Raw genomic sequence first — 13,755 nt, 5'->3', positions numbered from 1 at the left:
CTTCTTCGCGGAAAATTAATCATCAGCAGAAAGGGGTGGGGGGGGTTTAGTTTAGCTTAGAGTAGGGGGCTAATAAAGGTGGGACCTGGAAGAAAGGGAGACGGGTTTTGCACTATGTTTATAGTTTCCTGTACATTGTTTATTTTGTTGTAGTTACAATACCAAAAATACCTCAATAAAATGTTTATTAAAAGAAAGAAAATTGTTGCCCTTGGTCCCACACAGGACACTTGCTGTTTTTGGTGCCCGCTTTGTGACAATCATTCTAAAAGGTAAAAGCAATGTCCAATTCTGATTCACAAGACTGAGGTCCCTAAACTAGAATCTTAAAAAAATGCACTTTCGGCAGGCCACCCACATGCATTCCAAAAATCACATTCATTATGCCGAAGCAAATAAATTGATTGACATCCTGTTCCTGTGGTTCAATAAACAGATCAGCAGGAGCGAGAGTCTCTTGAAGTGTGACGGAGCCTATAGATTACCCATGCTAAGTGATTTGAAAGAAAAGTACAAAAACTTGGATACAAAGCTCTTGCTGTACAATAGAATTTCAATTTCCAGTGAGCCTTTATAAATAAAAATTGGTGAACAATAGTGACATGAGTAAAAACCTTTTTTTGCACATTGGTTAGGATCTGGAATGCACTGGCCAAGAGTGTGCTGAGGCAAGGTCACTCATGACTTTCAAAAGAGAATTGGATTATTATCTGAAGAGGAAATTCTGCAGGGCTATGGGAAAAAGGCTGGAGGGTGGCACTCGGTAAATTGCTCTTGCAGAGAGCTGGCACAAGCAAGAAAGGCCAAATGGCCTCCTTTTGTGCTGTGTAAGTAGAGAAAGTGGACCTGAAAACAAGCAGTTCAGATGCACGGAGCTGGAAGACTGACTTGCTCCATGAGTCCCAATTATTCTGTACGGTGTCATGGTGAATCGCTTTGACCAATTTGGTTCAACATGCATCACCGGGCATGCAGTGTTGGTCAGCAGCAAGGCCAATGGTACATGCCTCAATTGTGACCTCTCTAGCTTTTATTTTCCTGTTTCTCCCGCCTTGAATGATTCACTGGATCTCTGAAGCTGGTGCCAAGAAAGAATCTGAGACAGATATCATTTATCCAGAACAGTTACCTTGGACACCGGTGTCTGTAAACAACACCCTACACCCATAAAGCGTCACTTAGAAACGTGCTAGATAGCAGAAGAGGTGTTGCTAAAGCACCTAGACAAATTTGGAATCTTGCGTGTTGGTAAAGATGAAGTCCTCCAGGCAGGAGGTGATCCTGAAGTAACAGAGGGATGGATGAAATCGGGCAATACAGAACTTTGTTCAGAGGGGTCGTACTGTACCTTCGGGGATTTATAACTAACAAAACAAAAGTGGTAATTGTTGAATGTTTTACAATTATGATTGGTATTGAACGACTCTCCTGCACTAACTGATTTTCAGTTATGGGATCGTCGGGTTAGAGGGAGATGGGATTTGATGGTGATAGATTTAGACTCTGATTCATGCTGCAGGGTTTTATATTGATGGCAAATACAGAAAGTGCGGGAGATTCACCACCACTGACTGTCCTAGATGACTGTCTCATTAACAACTGCTAACATTACAATAGCCCACCACTCGTTCCTTCAAATAAAAAATAGAATTTTAAAGAAAAAGATGTTTTAAAAATTGCTTTAAATGCTATCAAAATGATTACATTTGCTCTTGGTATCCACAGGAGTGTGAAACCCAGTGTGCTGATTAGAACATGTAACAGGAGTCTGAACTCGGCAAATTCATTTGATAGCGAGGGTACCCCTTCAGAAAGGTACGGTATCTCTTTGGATAGGGTCCCGGGATACCTCCGGGAGAGGTAAGGCGCTCTTTGGGAAAGAAATAGGGCGCACTTTAGTTTTGTTAAAATTAAACATGATTATGCACTTGCTATGCACAAACTCATTGGAACTGTCCCGCTGTCAAGGAAGTGTCAAAGCTGTGAAGGAAATGTCCAATGATACTTGGTGAGTTGGCATGGATGTAAGCACATGGGCAGCACGATGGCACAGTGGTTAGCATTGCTGCCTATGGCGCTGAGGACCAGGGTTCGAATCCCGGCCCTGGGTCACTGTCCGTGTGGAGTTTGCACATTCTCCCCGTGTCTGCGTGGGTTTCACCCCCACAACCCGAAGATGTGCAGGATAGGTAGATTGGCCACTCTAAATTGCCCCTTAATTGGAAAAAAATAATTGGGTACTCTGAATTTATTTTTTAAAATAATTAATTTTTAAAAATGGATGTAAGGACATGGGGCACAGGGAGCATGGGGTGGGGTGAGGCCTAAGGGCTATTTTTTGGATCTATTATTTATTTAAACAGCATGCTGGTTCACAAAGGTGGGCCATCCACCCAACCTGCCTCATCACCCGGCAGCCTTTCTACTCGTTCTGGGATCACTCGCCCGATTCCTATTTCAGCCTGCACCGACAGACAGACACTTTTGAAGGTCAGGTTCGTGGAACCAGGAAATCTCCCAACCTAGGCTCGAGAATCTGAGCTTGTGTGTTCACCTTAATATCTGAAAAACGGTGACAAACTCAACTGCTAAACTTCCATAGAATACTAATCTATTTGATATTTTGTTGACCTGAATTGTGTTAGTAATTGAATATACCGCCCCTGTGTAACTTTCAGCTGTGCTGATGCATCATTTCAAACTGATGCAGACAATAAACTCAATCACTCTGTGCATCATGGCCACAAGAGGGAATGTGCTCATTCTTCTCAATCTTTCTATTCTCCTCTTTCTTCAGCTACCCCAATGCTGAGCATGGGCTTCCATTAGATTGGTACCGAATTGCACTCGGCAATGCACTGCAGTGGTTTGCTGTTGCCTTCTGCAGTATGGTTGACCAGGAAACTCCCACTCTTTACGTCCCGCCTGTAGGCATATGGGAAGGATTTACAAGCTGATAATTGACCTGTTTGGCCACCTTCCATGTCCTGAAGTGGGACTTGAACCCAGAGCTACTGGCCCAAAGATAGTGATGGTACCACTGCACAAAACCTCCCTCAAACATGCTATAAGCTTTCCAAGTTGACAAGCTAGGGTAAAGGACCTAGCCTGTACATGCAGGAGACCACCAAGACTGAGAGAAGACTGAGTGAGTGAGCACCACTACAAATCAATAGGTGAATGTATTGCACTATTCATTTCTAAGCAACAAAACAAAAAAGACTTGCATTTATATCACACTTTTTAAGATCACAGGAAGCCCCAAAATGTTTTGAAGCCAATTTCTGAAGTCCCTGTTATAAAATAGAAAATGCAGCTATATGCACAGAGCAAGCTTCCACAAAGAACCATGTGCTAATAACTACTCAATCTGCTTTACTGCTCTTGATTTGAGAAAGAAATACTGACGAGGAAACCAGGAATAACTCCACTACTCTTTTTCAAAATAGTGCCATGGGATCTTTTACATCCCCTTCAGCATGCAGCTGGGACTTTGATTTTAAAGTCACATCTTCAACACTGCTGCACTCTCTCAGTATTGCAGTGTTAGACCTGGTTTCGGTGCTAGAGTGGGCCTGGAACACACAACTTTCTGACTCAAGAAGCAAGAGCTGCAGCTAACACTCTGAACAGAAGGCATCAGGTTCATACTGTGATCTGGATCCAGCTGCCAGCCAGCAAGTCTGTGATCAGATGAGGGTAGAAATGACCATGGTCAATGTCTTTCAGCATCCAATAACTGACCCAAACGTATTAAATGGTTAAGGTATCAAAGGGAGTTGCCACTAGGGCCAAGAGTTGGAGAAAACAAGAGGATTCAGGAAATAATGATGCGGTGATTATAAATGTTTTGTTTTAAAGCCTGGAAATTGGGAGACAAATGTAGGGAATTGGGAAGATTGGGGTCTGAAGGTGGGGTTAGGCGAGGCCACAGGCCTCATGGTTGGTGGTGCGACTGGGAGAGGGTGTTCTTACGAGTGGTGAGAATGCGGAGCTTGCTACCACATGGAGTGTTTGAAGCAAATAGTACAAATGCATTTAAGGGGATGATAAACAAGCGGAGACGGGAACAGTAGGTTATGATTTAACTAGGAAAGATGTGAGGAGGCTTGAGTGGAACATAAACATCAGCATAGGCTGGTTGGCCTGTTTCTGAGCTGTTTATGTTGTGTCATCCTTGGGGTGGGGAAGTCAAGGTCCTCTGGGGGAAGGCCAAATGGAGGGCTACCCAATGTGAAGGTTCTTCAGCCAAGCACCTAGATCCAGGGGGTAAATGTGAAGGCACTCCCCTGAATCCAGCTTGCTTTCTGAATCCACCATGCCTTTGCCTTGAGGAAGCTGTCGGGTTCCCGAAAGCCCGGGGAAACCAGCCACCAGAGGTGAAAACTGAAAACCTGCAGGACGTTGAGACTCACGTCTTCACTATCATTTCTGAAGATCCAACTGCCTCCTTGAATCAATTGGTTACCTGAGCTATTTGCAGCACCTGGTGAAGTTGGGAACGGGTGTTGGAGGGGGTTTGGTTTGCTACGTCCCAAAACCTGCCTTTTATTTTGGTTACATTTTATAAAAATTAAAATTCAGCCCAAACGTCTGTAAAAAAAAAAAAGATATGCTTGATGGTCTTGTTCTTTGAATTCTGGAAACTGTTTTCCTATCACTACAATACACAATGCACTGCATACAATGTCCTGTGGGACCAGCCAGCAAGAGGTAGAAACTGGACCAGTCCCATGGTCATTGCATTTATCACATCAATGCCAAATTGCAAATTTGTGACGATGTTGCTTGTGAGTATATTCAATTTTTGACTGGAGGAAAGCTAATGTACTTTCCTCATTATTGTTCATTAAACAATCAATACATCTAACAACAGGACTTGCAAATCTTAGGGCGGCACAGTAGTACTGTGGTTAGCACAGTTGCTTCACAGCTCCAGAGCACCAGGTACGATTCCCCGCTGGGTCACTGACTGTGTAGAGTCTGCACGTTCTCCCCGTGTCTGCGTGGGTTTCCTCCGGGTGCTCCGGTTTCCTCCCACAAGTCTCGAAAGACGTGCTGTTAGGTGAATTGGACATTCTGAATTCTCCCTCTGTGTACCCGAACAGGTGGCGCAATGTGGCGACTAGGGGATTTTCACAGTAACTTCATTGCAGTGTTAATGTAAGCCTACTTGTGACAATAAAGATTATTATTATTATTATTATTATCTATCATATATGGAGAAAATGGTACTTGTGAGAACTGCAGTCCCAGTTACCACCTGTGGTATGAAATTTGCAGCAATATTTAAGCAATATCGAAAGACAGCTGTTTAAAACCTACTTTTGCATTGACCGACACCAGGTGGATGGATCTGATATTTTTCAAAATTGCGTTGACAATATTGGCCACGCTTAAACCAATGGCCCAAGAAGTGTATCCTTTCAGCTTTATAACATCATGGGTGCTATAGTTTAAAAAAATAACAGTCATTAAAACCAAAGTTTTACTGTAAAATGTAATTCCACATCACACTACTGTTAGTTAATGAGTCACATGCTAACAGACACCTGTGTTTTACATAAAAGGGGAACATTTACAAACAGCAATATGAATATTAAAGAGTTTGGTGATTTTATAGGTATATTGGTGATTGAAGTCAAGCTGAATGATTTTATAGGTAGAATCGGTAGGTTCAGTTCACGGACAAACCACTTTCAGCATAAAAACATTTTAACATAGGAACTGGGAACAGGAGTGTGCCATGTGCAGGTTAGGTGGATTGGCTATGATAAATTGCCCTTAGTGTCCAAAAAGGTTTGCTGAGGTTACCGGGATAGGGTGGTAGGCGTGGGCTGAAGTAGGGTGCTCTTTCCAAGAGCCGGTGCAGACTCGATGGGCCGAATGGCCTCCTTCTGAACTGTAAATTCTATGTGGCCCTTCTAGCCTGCTCTGCTATTCAATAAGATCTTGGCTGACCTGTGACCTCAACTTCACCTTCACGCACTACTATCCCCATAATATACCTTAGTGCCCAAATTAGATTTTGTTTTCTGGTTCATGTGAATCCTTTGAAGCACTGCTCCCCCATTTATATTGATTTACTCTCTGTGAACTTCCGCCCTCCGGTGTTGGTGTCGCTTGGTTCCCAGAGCATCGCTTTTACTCCGTCAACCGCAAGCCAAATATACAACTGACAAGAAATTGTAAGGTACGTAGAAACATACATGGAAAACAGAAGCAGTTTGTGGCCATCTTGGAAACTAATATGGAATTTGGGGGTTTTTTGACAATTGAATTTTATTTACAAAAATGGAGCATCACAAAAGTTTGCTTCTTCCAGGTGGAGGTTAGAATTCTTTGACAAATGCTAAATTTCCATTTCGTACTGCATTAGAATGCACTTTTGCTCCTTTTGTAATTTAGTCCAGCTTGACGAAGCCGATGTCTTTAGCGTATTGTCTGAAGCATGGGCGGCACATGTTGAGGCCGTATTTCTGGATCAGGCCGTGTCGGTTCACACATGAGCGGGAGCCCTGACCGAATTTCCTGGGGTGAGACCAGTAAAGCTGCTGATGACCCATGGCGGCCAGATACAGAAAGAGCCTAATATGGCATTTGTGTCCTCTGCTCACTTTACAGTCTTATTTATGCATTTGTAATGACAACAGCACCACTCTGTTTGAAGTCAAGCTGAATGAAAGCAAGTTAATCAAATAAAAGTTCATATACTTTGTCAATACTAAAACTCCATCCAAGTACAATCATTGAGAAAATGATGTGTTCATTCATATCTGAACATTGGAGTAACTTAGAATATAGATGATAATGTGGAAGCTCAATTAGCAAGAATATTTATTGGGTTCCTTTCAAATTCTTGAGTTTTGGCTTCGGTGGCGAATGAGGAAGGAGACAAAAAATTGCATTGGAATGGAAATCAAGGCAGGAAAGCATACATTAGGAAATATTGGCCCACAAAGATGGATTCATGGATTTCCAAAGATGGAGAGAGGTAGAGAAATAAATAGAAAGAGGGGCCAGTGCAGCTAAAACTGTGGGGAAGGGTGGGGAGGGGAGCTGGTTATTTATGATGGATGAATTGAAAGCCGGATTCTGAATAACAGAATGTTTGAGAGTTGATTGCATTGAAGAAACTTACCAAGGTAGGTGAGGCCATGAAGGGATTGAAAGACTGAAAAGTGGACTTTAACCGTAATAAATTTGGAAATGAGAATCCAATGAAGGCCAATGATGAGGATTTGAAAGAAAAGAAAACAAAATATGGAGATATTTAGGTGAGTCAAGTATGTAATCACAAAGGCATGTACAAGAGTTTCAGCAGTCAAGAGGCTGATGGAGAAGGGGAGGCAGGTATTGGGCACGTTCTAACCAAAAAGTGTCAGTTCAGGGCAGGATTAGTGGGATCATTCCCGGCAGAGATTGTGGCGCCCCGATCTCTTGACCCCCACCCCGACACAACACCGGACCAACCCCCAATGCCCCAACTCTCCTGTTGGGGGGGGGGGGGGGGGGGGGGGGGGTCCTCGGGTCCCCACACACCCCATCACACACAGGCATGGCACTTCTGGGCCTGTTCCATGATGCGGCCAAAATACCATCCTGGCATCTTGGTGTTGCCAACTTGGTGTTACCTGGGCACCCTGGCAATGCCAAGCTGCCAGGTTGACACCGGTGCCACCATGCCCGGCCTCCGATCGCCTGGGAGACCTCCTCCCCCCCCCCCCCCATAGGTATTGTTCTGCCTGTTCCAAGTTTGTTGGGACAAGTACTGAACGGCGCCCGACTGGTGACTCATCAGCGAGGCCAGTAATGAAAAATGAAATGAAAATCGCTTATTGTCACAAGTAGACTTCAAATGATGTTACTGTGAAAAGCCCCTAGTCGCCACATTCCAGCACCTGTTCGGGGAGGCTGGTACGGGAATTGAACCGAGCTGCTGAAAGTGAAAATTGCTTATTGTCACAAGTAGGCTTCATTGAAGTTACTGTGAAAAGCCCCTAGTCGCCACACTCCGGCGCCTGTTCGGTGAGGCTGGTTCAGGAATTGAACCGTGCTGCTGGCCTGCCTTGGTCTGCTTTAAAAGCCAGCGATTTAGCCCTGTGCTAAACCAGCCCCAGAGATGGCGGGCGGCCTTTAGATTCAACGTGAGCACAGCTGAGTGGCTAATTTTAAACTCACTTGGTCATGCGCAACTAGGTCCCGTCTATTGTCCCGATCCAGATCCCAACATCTCATGAAATCTGGTTAATCTCACGAGGCGTAACGGCCATCGGGATTCCCGTGAGAGGCCTCTCCTGGGATCTATAATAATAATAATCGCTTATTGTCACGAGTAGGCTTCAATGAAGTTACTGTGAAAATCCCCTAGTCGCCACATTCCGGCACCTGTTTGGGGAGGCTGGTACGTGAATTAAACCCGTGCAGCTGGCATTGTTCTGCATTACAAGTCAGCTGTTTAGCCCACTGTGCTAAACCATTCCGGCTACGTCTCACCCGGTGGGGTTGTGCCGTGGTGCAGCCGTTAGGTTGCGCCCATTGTTTCGGCCATGGAAAGAAACACTTGTTTCAGGTTTAAAAATTAACTTTGGACTTCCGGTTGCGGGTATGACCAGCTAAGTCGCACGTTTGGCTGCTCCTGCTACAAAGGTGTTTTCGGGCCGATTGGAGGGCCCCAACGGCGCTGTAAGGACAAATCCCGGTGGGGGAAGGCTCCCTGAAGAGAACCAGACCAACTTTATGGTCGGTACCCGGAGTGGGGTGGTAAAGAAAGCAACAGCAGCTCCCAAAAAAAAGCGGGGGAAGAAGACCAAAATGGCGGCCGGTGGCGCACCCGAGGAATGGAGGAAATGGGCGGAGGAGCAGCAGGCCGCTCTCCTGCGCTTCTTTACGGAGCTGAAAATGGAGCTCTTTGAGTCAATGAATGCGACGACCACCAGGCTGATGGGAGCCCAGGCGACCCAAGAGGCGTCGATTCGGGAGCTGCAACAGGAGATGACTGTGAGGGAGGAGGAGGCCACGGTCCTCGTGGGAAAGGTAGAGGTGCACGAGGCACTCCACCTGAAATGGCAGAGCCGTTTTGAGGAGCTGGATACCCGAATGAGGCGGAAGAACCTGAGGATCTTGGGCCTGGCAGAAGGCCTGGAGGGGTCAGACCTCCCGGGATATGTAGCAGAAATGCTGAGCTCCCTGATGGGGGCAGGGGCCGTCCCTTCGCCCCTGGAGCTGGAAGAGGCCTACAGGGTCATGGCTAGGAGGCCAAGAGCAAATGAGCCCCCGAGGGCGGTGCTGGTGCGGTTCCAGCGACTCAGCGATCGTGAGAGAGTGCTGGAGTGGGCCAAGAGGGAAAGGAGCAGCAAGTGGGAGAATTCGACGGTGAGGGTCTACCAGGACTGGAGTGCGGAGGTGGCAAAGCGGCGGGCCCGGTACAACCGGACGAAGGCGGTGCTACATGCAAAACGGATCAGGTTCGGAATGCTGCAGCCAGCGCGCTTGTGGGTCACCTACAGGAACCAACACCACTATTTTGAGTCCCCAGAGGAGGCGTGGGCCTTTGTACAGGAAGAGAAACTGGACTCGAATTAGACCCAGGGGATACTTGGCGGCCGTAGCCGCTCGGGTACTTTCAGCTGAATTCTTTGTTTGGATTTTGAACTCTTGCTGTGGTTTTTCTTCTGATGTTTTTTCCCCCTTTGCCAACTTCCCTTAGTTATTGTTATTGTGGTTATTCATGGTTATTTATGGTTATTTATGCTGTTTGGTAGAGGGCGACTGTTAAGTACATTGTTATTTGTTATTTATCTGTTATTTATAATGTTAAATTGGGGAGGTGGGACGGGGGGGAGAGCAGATCGGGGATATGGGCTCCTAGGGGGGGTTCTTTTACAGGCATGGACGGGGACGGGGGTGGAACTGAAGATGGTGGGGTGGGGTGTGGCAGGGCGAAAGCGCGGGCTTTCCTCTGTTTTCCCGCGCGCGGGGCAGAGGAGGGGGGAGGGGAGGAGTGCGGGGCGTGGCTAGCAATGGCGACCTTTCCCGCGCTGGAGCGGGGCCAGGGAGGAGTGGCAAGGGGGGGGAGGCCCCCCCCCCGAGCCGGGGGGAGTCGGAGTGTGGCAGGAGCAGCCGGGTCAGCGTGAACCAGCTGACTTACGGGAGTACGATGGAGGGTACATCGCGGCTAGGAGGGGTCCTAGCCTGGGGGGGGAGGGGGGTTAGGGAGGGACACCGGGTTGCTGCTGAAAAGACCAGAAACGGGAAGTGGAGGACTGGAGAGGTGGGGGGAGGGGGACATCGTCATGGGGAGCGGGTCAGAAGGGGAGGGTCGACCCGGGGCGAGCAGGGAACAGGACATGGCTAATCGGCAGGGGAAGGGGGCGGGTCATCCCGCGACCCGGCTGATCACTTGGAACGTGAGGGGGTTGAATGGGCCGGTCAAGAGATCAAGGGTATTCTCACACCTGAAGGGACTGAAGGCTGATGTAGCAATGTTACAGGAGACCCATTTGAAGGTAGTGGACCAGGTTCGCCTGAGAAGGGGGTGGGTGGGACAGGTGTTCCACTCTGGATTGGACGCAAAGAACCGGGGGGTGACGATTCTGGTGGGAAAGAGGGTGTCGTTCGTGGCGGAGGAGGTGGTGGCGGATAAGGAGGGTAGGTATGTGATGGTGAAGGGTACGCTGCAGGGGGAGAAAGTGGTGATGGTCAACGTATATGCCCCGAACTGGGATGACGCGGGTTTTATGAGGCGCCTATTGGGCCTCATTCCGGGACTGGAGGCAGGGGGCTTGATCATGGGGGGGGACTTTAACACAGTGCTGGACCCCGGGCTAGACAGATCGAGCTCAAGGACCAATAGGAGGCCGGCAGCGGCAGAAGTGCTGAGGGGGTACATGGAGCAGATGGGAGGAGTAGACCCATGGAGGTTTGGTAGGCCGAGGGCGAGGGAGTATTCCTTTTTCTCCCACGTCCATAGAGTGTACTCCAGAATCGATTTCTTCGTGTTGAGCAGGGGGCTGATCCCGAGGGTACGGAAAGCTGAGTACTCGGCCATTGCGATCTCTGATCATGCACCGCATTGGGTGGATGTGGAAATGGGGGAGGCGCGGGACCAGCGCCCGCTGTGGCGGCTGGATGTGGGGCTGTTAGCGGACGACGAGGTGTGTAAAAGGGTCCGGAAGAGCATTGAGAGCTATCTGGACTTGAATGACACGGGTGAGGTGCAGGTGGGGATGGTCTGGGAGGCCCTGAAGGCAGTGATCAGGGGAGAGCTGATCTCCATAAGGGCGCACAGAGAAAGAAAGGAGAGGCAGGAGAGGGAGAGGCTGGTGGGGGAGCTATTGGAAGTGGATAGGAGATATGCGGAGGCACCAGAGGAGGGGCTGCTGGGAGAACGGCGCAGCCTGCAGGTCAAGTTCGACCTGCTGACCACCAGGAAGGCAGAGACGCAGTGGAGAAGGGCACAGGGCGCGGTCTATGAGTATGGGGAAAAGGCGAGCAGGATGCTGGCACACCAGCTTCGCAAACGAGATGCGGCTAGGGAGATTGGGGGAGTGAAGGAGAGGGGCGGGAAGGTAGTGCAGAAGGGGCAAGAAGTGAACGGGGTCTTCAGGGATTTTTACAAGGAGTTGTATCGGTCTGAGCCGCCGACGAGGAGAGGGGGAATGGAGGACTTCCTAAACAAATTGAGGTTCCCAAGGGTCCAGGAGGGGCTGGTAGAAGGGCTGGGGGCGCCAATAGGGCTAGAGGAGCTAGTCAAGGGAATAGGTCAGATGCAAGCGGGGAAGGCGCCGGGGCCAGACGGGTTCCCGGTGGAATTCTATAAGAAAAATGTGGACTTGGTGGGACCGGTACTGGTACGAGCCTTTAATGAGGCGCGAGAGGGGGGGGGTTCTGCCCCCGACAATGTCGCAGGCTCTGATCTCCCTGATATTGAAGCGGGATAAAGACCCCGTGCAATGCGGGTCCTACAGGCCTATCTCGCTTCTGAATGTGGATGCCAAGTTGCTGGCAAAGATCCTGGCAGCTAGAATAGAGGATTGTGTGCCAGGGGTAATCCATGAGGACCAGACGGGGTTCGTGAAGGGGCGGCAGCTCAACACGAACGTGCGGAGACTGCTGAATGTAATTATGATGCCGGCAGTGGAGGGGGAGGCTGAGATAGTGGTAGCGCTGGACGCGGAGAAGGCATTCGATAGGGTGGAGTGGGAGTACCTGTGGGAGACGTTGGAACGGTTTGGGTTTGGGGAAGGGTTTATTAAGTGGGTGAAGTTGCTCTACTCGGCCCCGACGGCGAGTGTAGTGACAAACGGGAGGAGGTCGGAGTATTTCGGGCTCCACCGAGGGACCAGGCAGGGATGTCCCCTATCCCCCCTACTTTTCGCACTGGCGATTGAACCGTTGGCGATGGCACTGAGGGGTTCAGGGGGGTGGAGAGGACTGACTAGGGGAGGGGAGGAACATCGAGTATCGCTGTATGCGGATGATCTACTGCTGTACGTGGCAGACCCAGAAGGGGGAATGCCGGAGATAATGGAACTATTAGCAGAGTTTGGGGACTTTTCGGGGTACAAACTAAATTTGGGCAAAAGCGAGGTTTTTGTGATACACCCGGGGGACCAGGGAGAGGGTATTGGGAGACTCCCCTTCAAGCGAGCAGGAAAGAGCTTTAGGTACTTAGGGGTGCAGGTGGCAAGGAACTGGGGGACCCTCCACAAGTTGAACTTTTCCAGGCTGGTGGAACAGATGGAGGAGGAATTTAAGAGGTGGGACATGGTACCGTTGTCGCTTGCGGGGAGGGTGCAGTCAATCAAAATGACGGTCCTCCCAAGGTTCTTGTTTTTATTTCAGTGCTTGCCCATCTTCCTCCCTAGGGCCTTCTTCAAAAAGGTGACGAGTAGCATCATGAGCTACGTGTGGGCGCATGGCACCCCAAGGGTGAGGAGGGTCTTTTTGGAGCGGAATAGGGACAGTGGAGGGCTGGCACTGCCCAATCTCTCGGGGTACTACTGGGCGGCAAATGTGTCAATGGTGCGCAAGTGGATGATGGAAGGGGAGGGGGCAGCTTGGAAACGAATGGAGAGGGCGTCCTGTGGCAACACAAGCCTGGGGGCCCTAGTAACGGCACCATGGCCGCTCCCCCCCACGAGGTACACCACGAGCCCGGTGGTGGCGGCCACCCTCAAGATATGGGGGCAGTGGAGGCGACATAGGGGGGAAATGGGAGGTCTGTTGGCGGCGCCAATAAGAGGGAACCATAGATTCATCCCGGGGAACATCGATGGGGGATTTCAGAGCTGGTACAGGGTGGGCATACGGCAGCTGAAGGACCTGTTTATAGAGGGGAGGTTTGCGAGCCTGGGAGGGCTGGAGGAGAAGTTTGAGCTCCCCCCGGGAAACATGTTCAGATATTTACAAGTGAAGGCATTTGCTAGGCGGCAGGTGGAGGGGTTCCCCCTGCTCCCCAGTAAGGGGGCGAGTGATAGGGTGCTCTCGGGGGTCTGGGTCGGAGGGGGGAAGATATCAGACATCTACAAGATAATGCAGGAGGCGGAAGCAGCATCAGGGGAGGAGCTGAAAGCCAAGTGGGAAGGGGAGCTGGGAGAGCAGATAGAAGACGGGACGTGGGCGGATGCACTGGAGAAGGTCAACTCTTCCTCCTCGTGTGCGAGACTGAGCCTCATTCAATTTAAGGTGCTGCATAGAGCTCACATGACGGGGACAAGGATGAGCCGGTTCTTTGGGGGTGAGGACAGGTGT

General features: G+C 49.5%; 2 protein-coding genes across 6 annotated transcripts in view; both read right to left on the bottom strand.

Annotated features, from left to right (window-relative positions):
• LOC119971980 (L-lactate dehydrogenase A chain-like) overlaps positions 1 to 13,755 on the bottom strand; it is a 42,716-nt gene that overhangs the window by 4,392 nt on the left and 24,569 nt on the right. For all 5 annotated transcript variants that reach the window (XM_038808397.1, XM_038808395.1, XM_038808393.1 and 2 more), the window contains one exon: positions 5,326 to 5,449. In XM_038808397.1, the coding sequence (XP_038664325.1) occupies positions 5,326 to 5,449 (124 nt within the window). The remainder of the gene's footprint in view (positions 1 to 5,325; positions 5,450 to 13,755) is intronic.
• Positions 6,265 to 6,582, bottom strand: LOC119971982 (40S ribosomal protein S29-like). Its single transcript, XM_038808398.1, has one exon. The coding sequence runs from the start codon at positions 6,564 to 6,566 to the stop codon at positions 6,405 to 6,407; it is 162 nt and encodes a 53-aa protein (XP_038664326.1). The 5' UTR covers positions 6,567 to 6,582; the 3' UTR covers positions 6,265 to 6,404.

The sequence above is a fragment of the Scyliorhinus canicula genome, chromosome 9, assembly GCF_902713615.1.
Source record: "Scyliorhinus canicula chromosome 9, sScyCan1.1, whole genome shotgun sequence".
Taxonomy (NCBI): Eukaryota; Metazoa; Chordata; class Chondrichthyes; order Carcharhiniformes; family Scyliorhinidae; genus Scyliorhinus; species Scyliorhinus canicula.
This window is presented reverse-complemented; position numbering and strand designations above follow the sequence as displayed.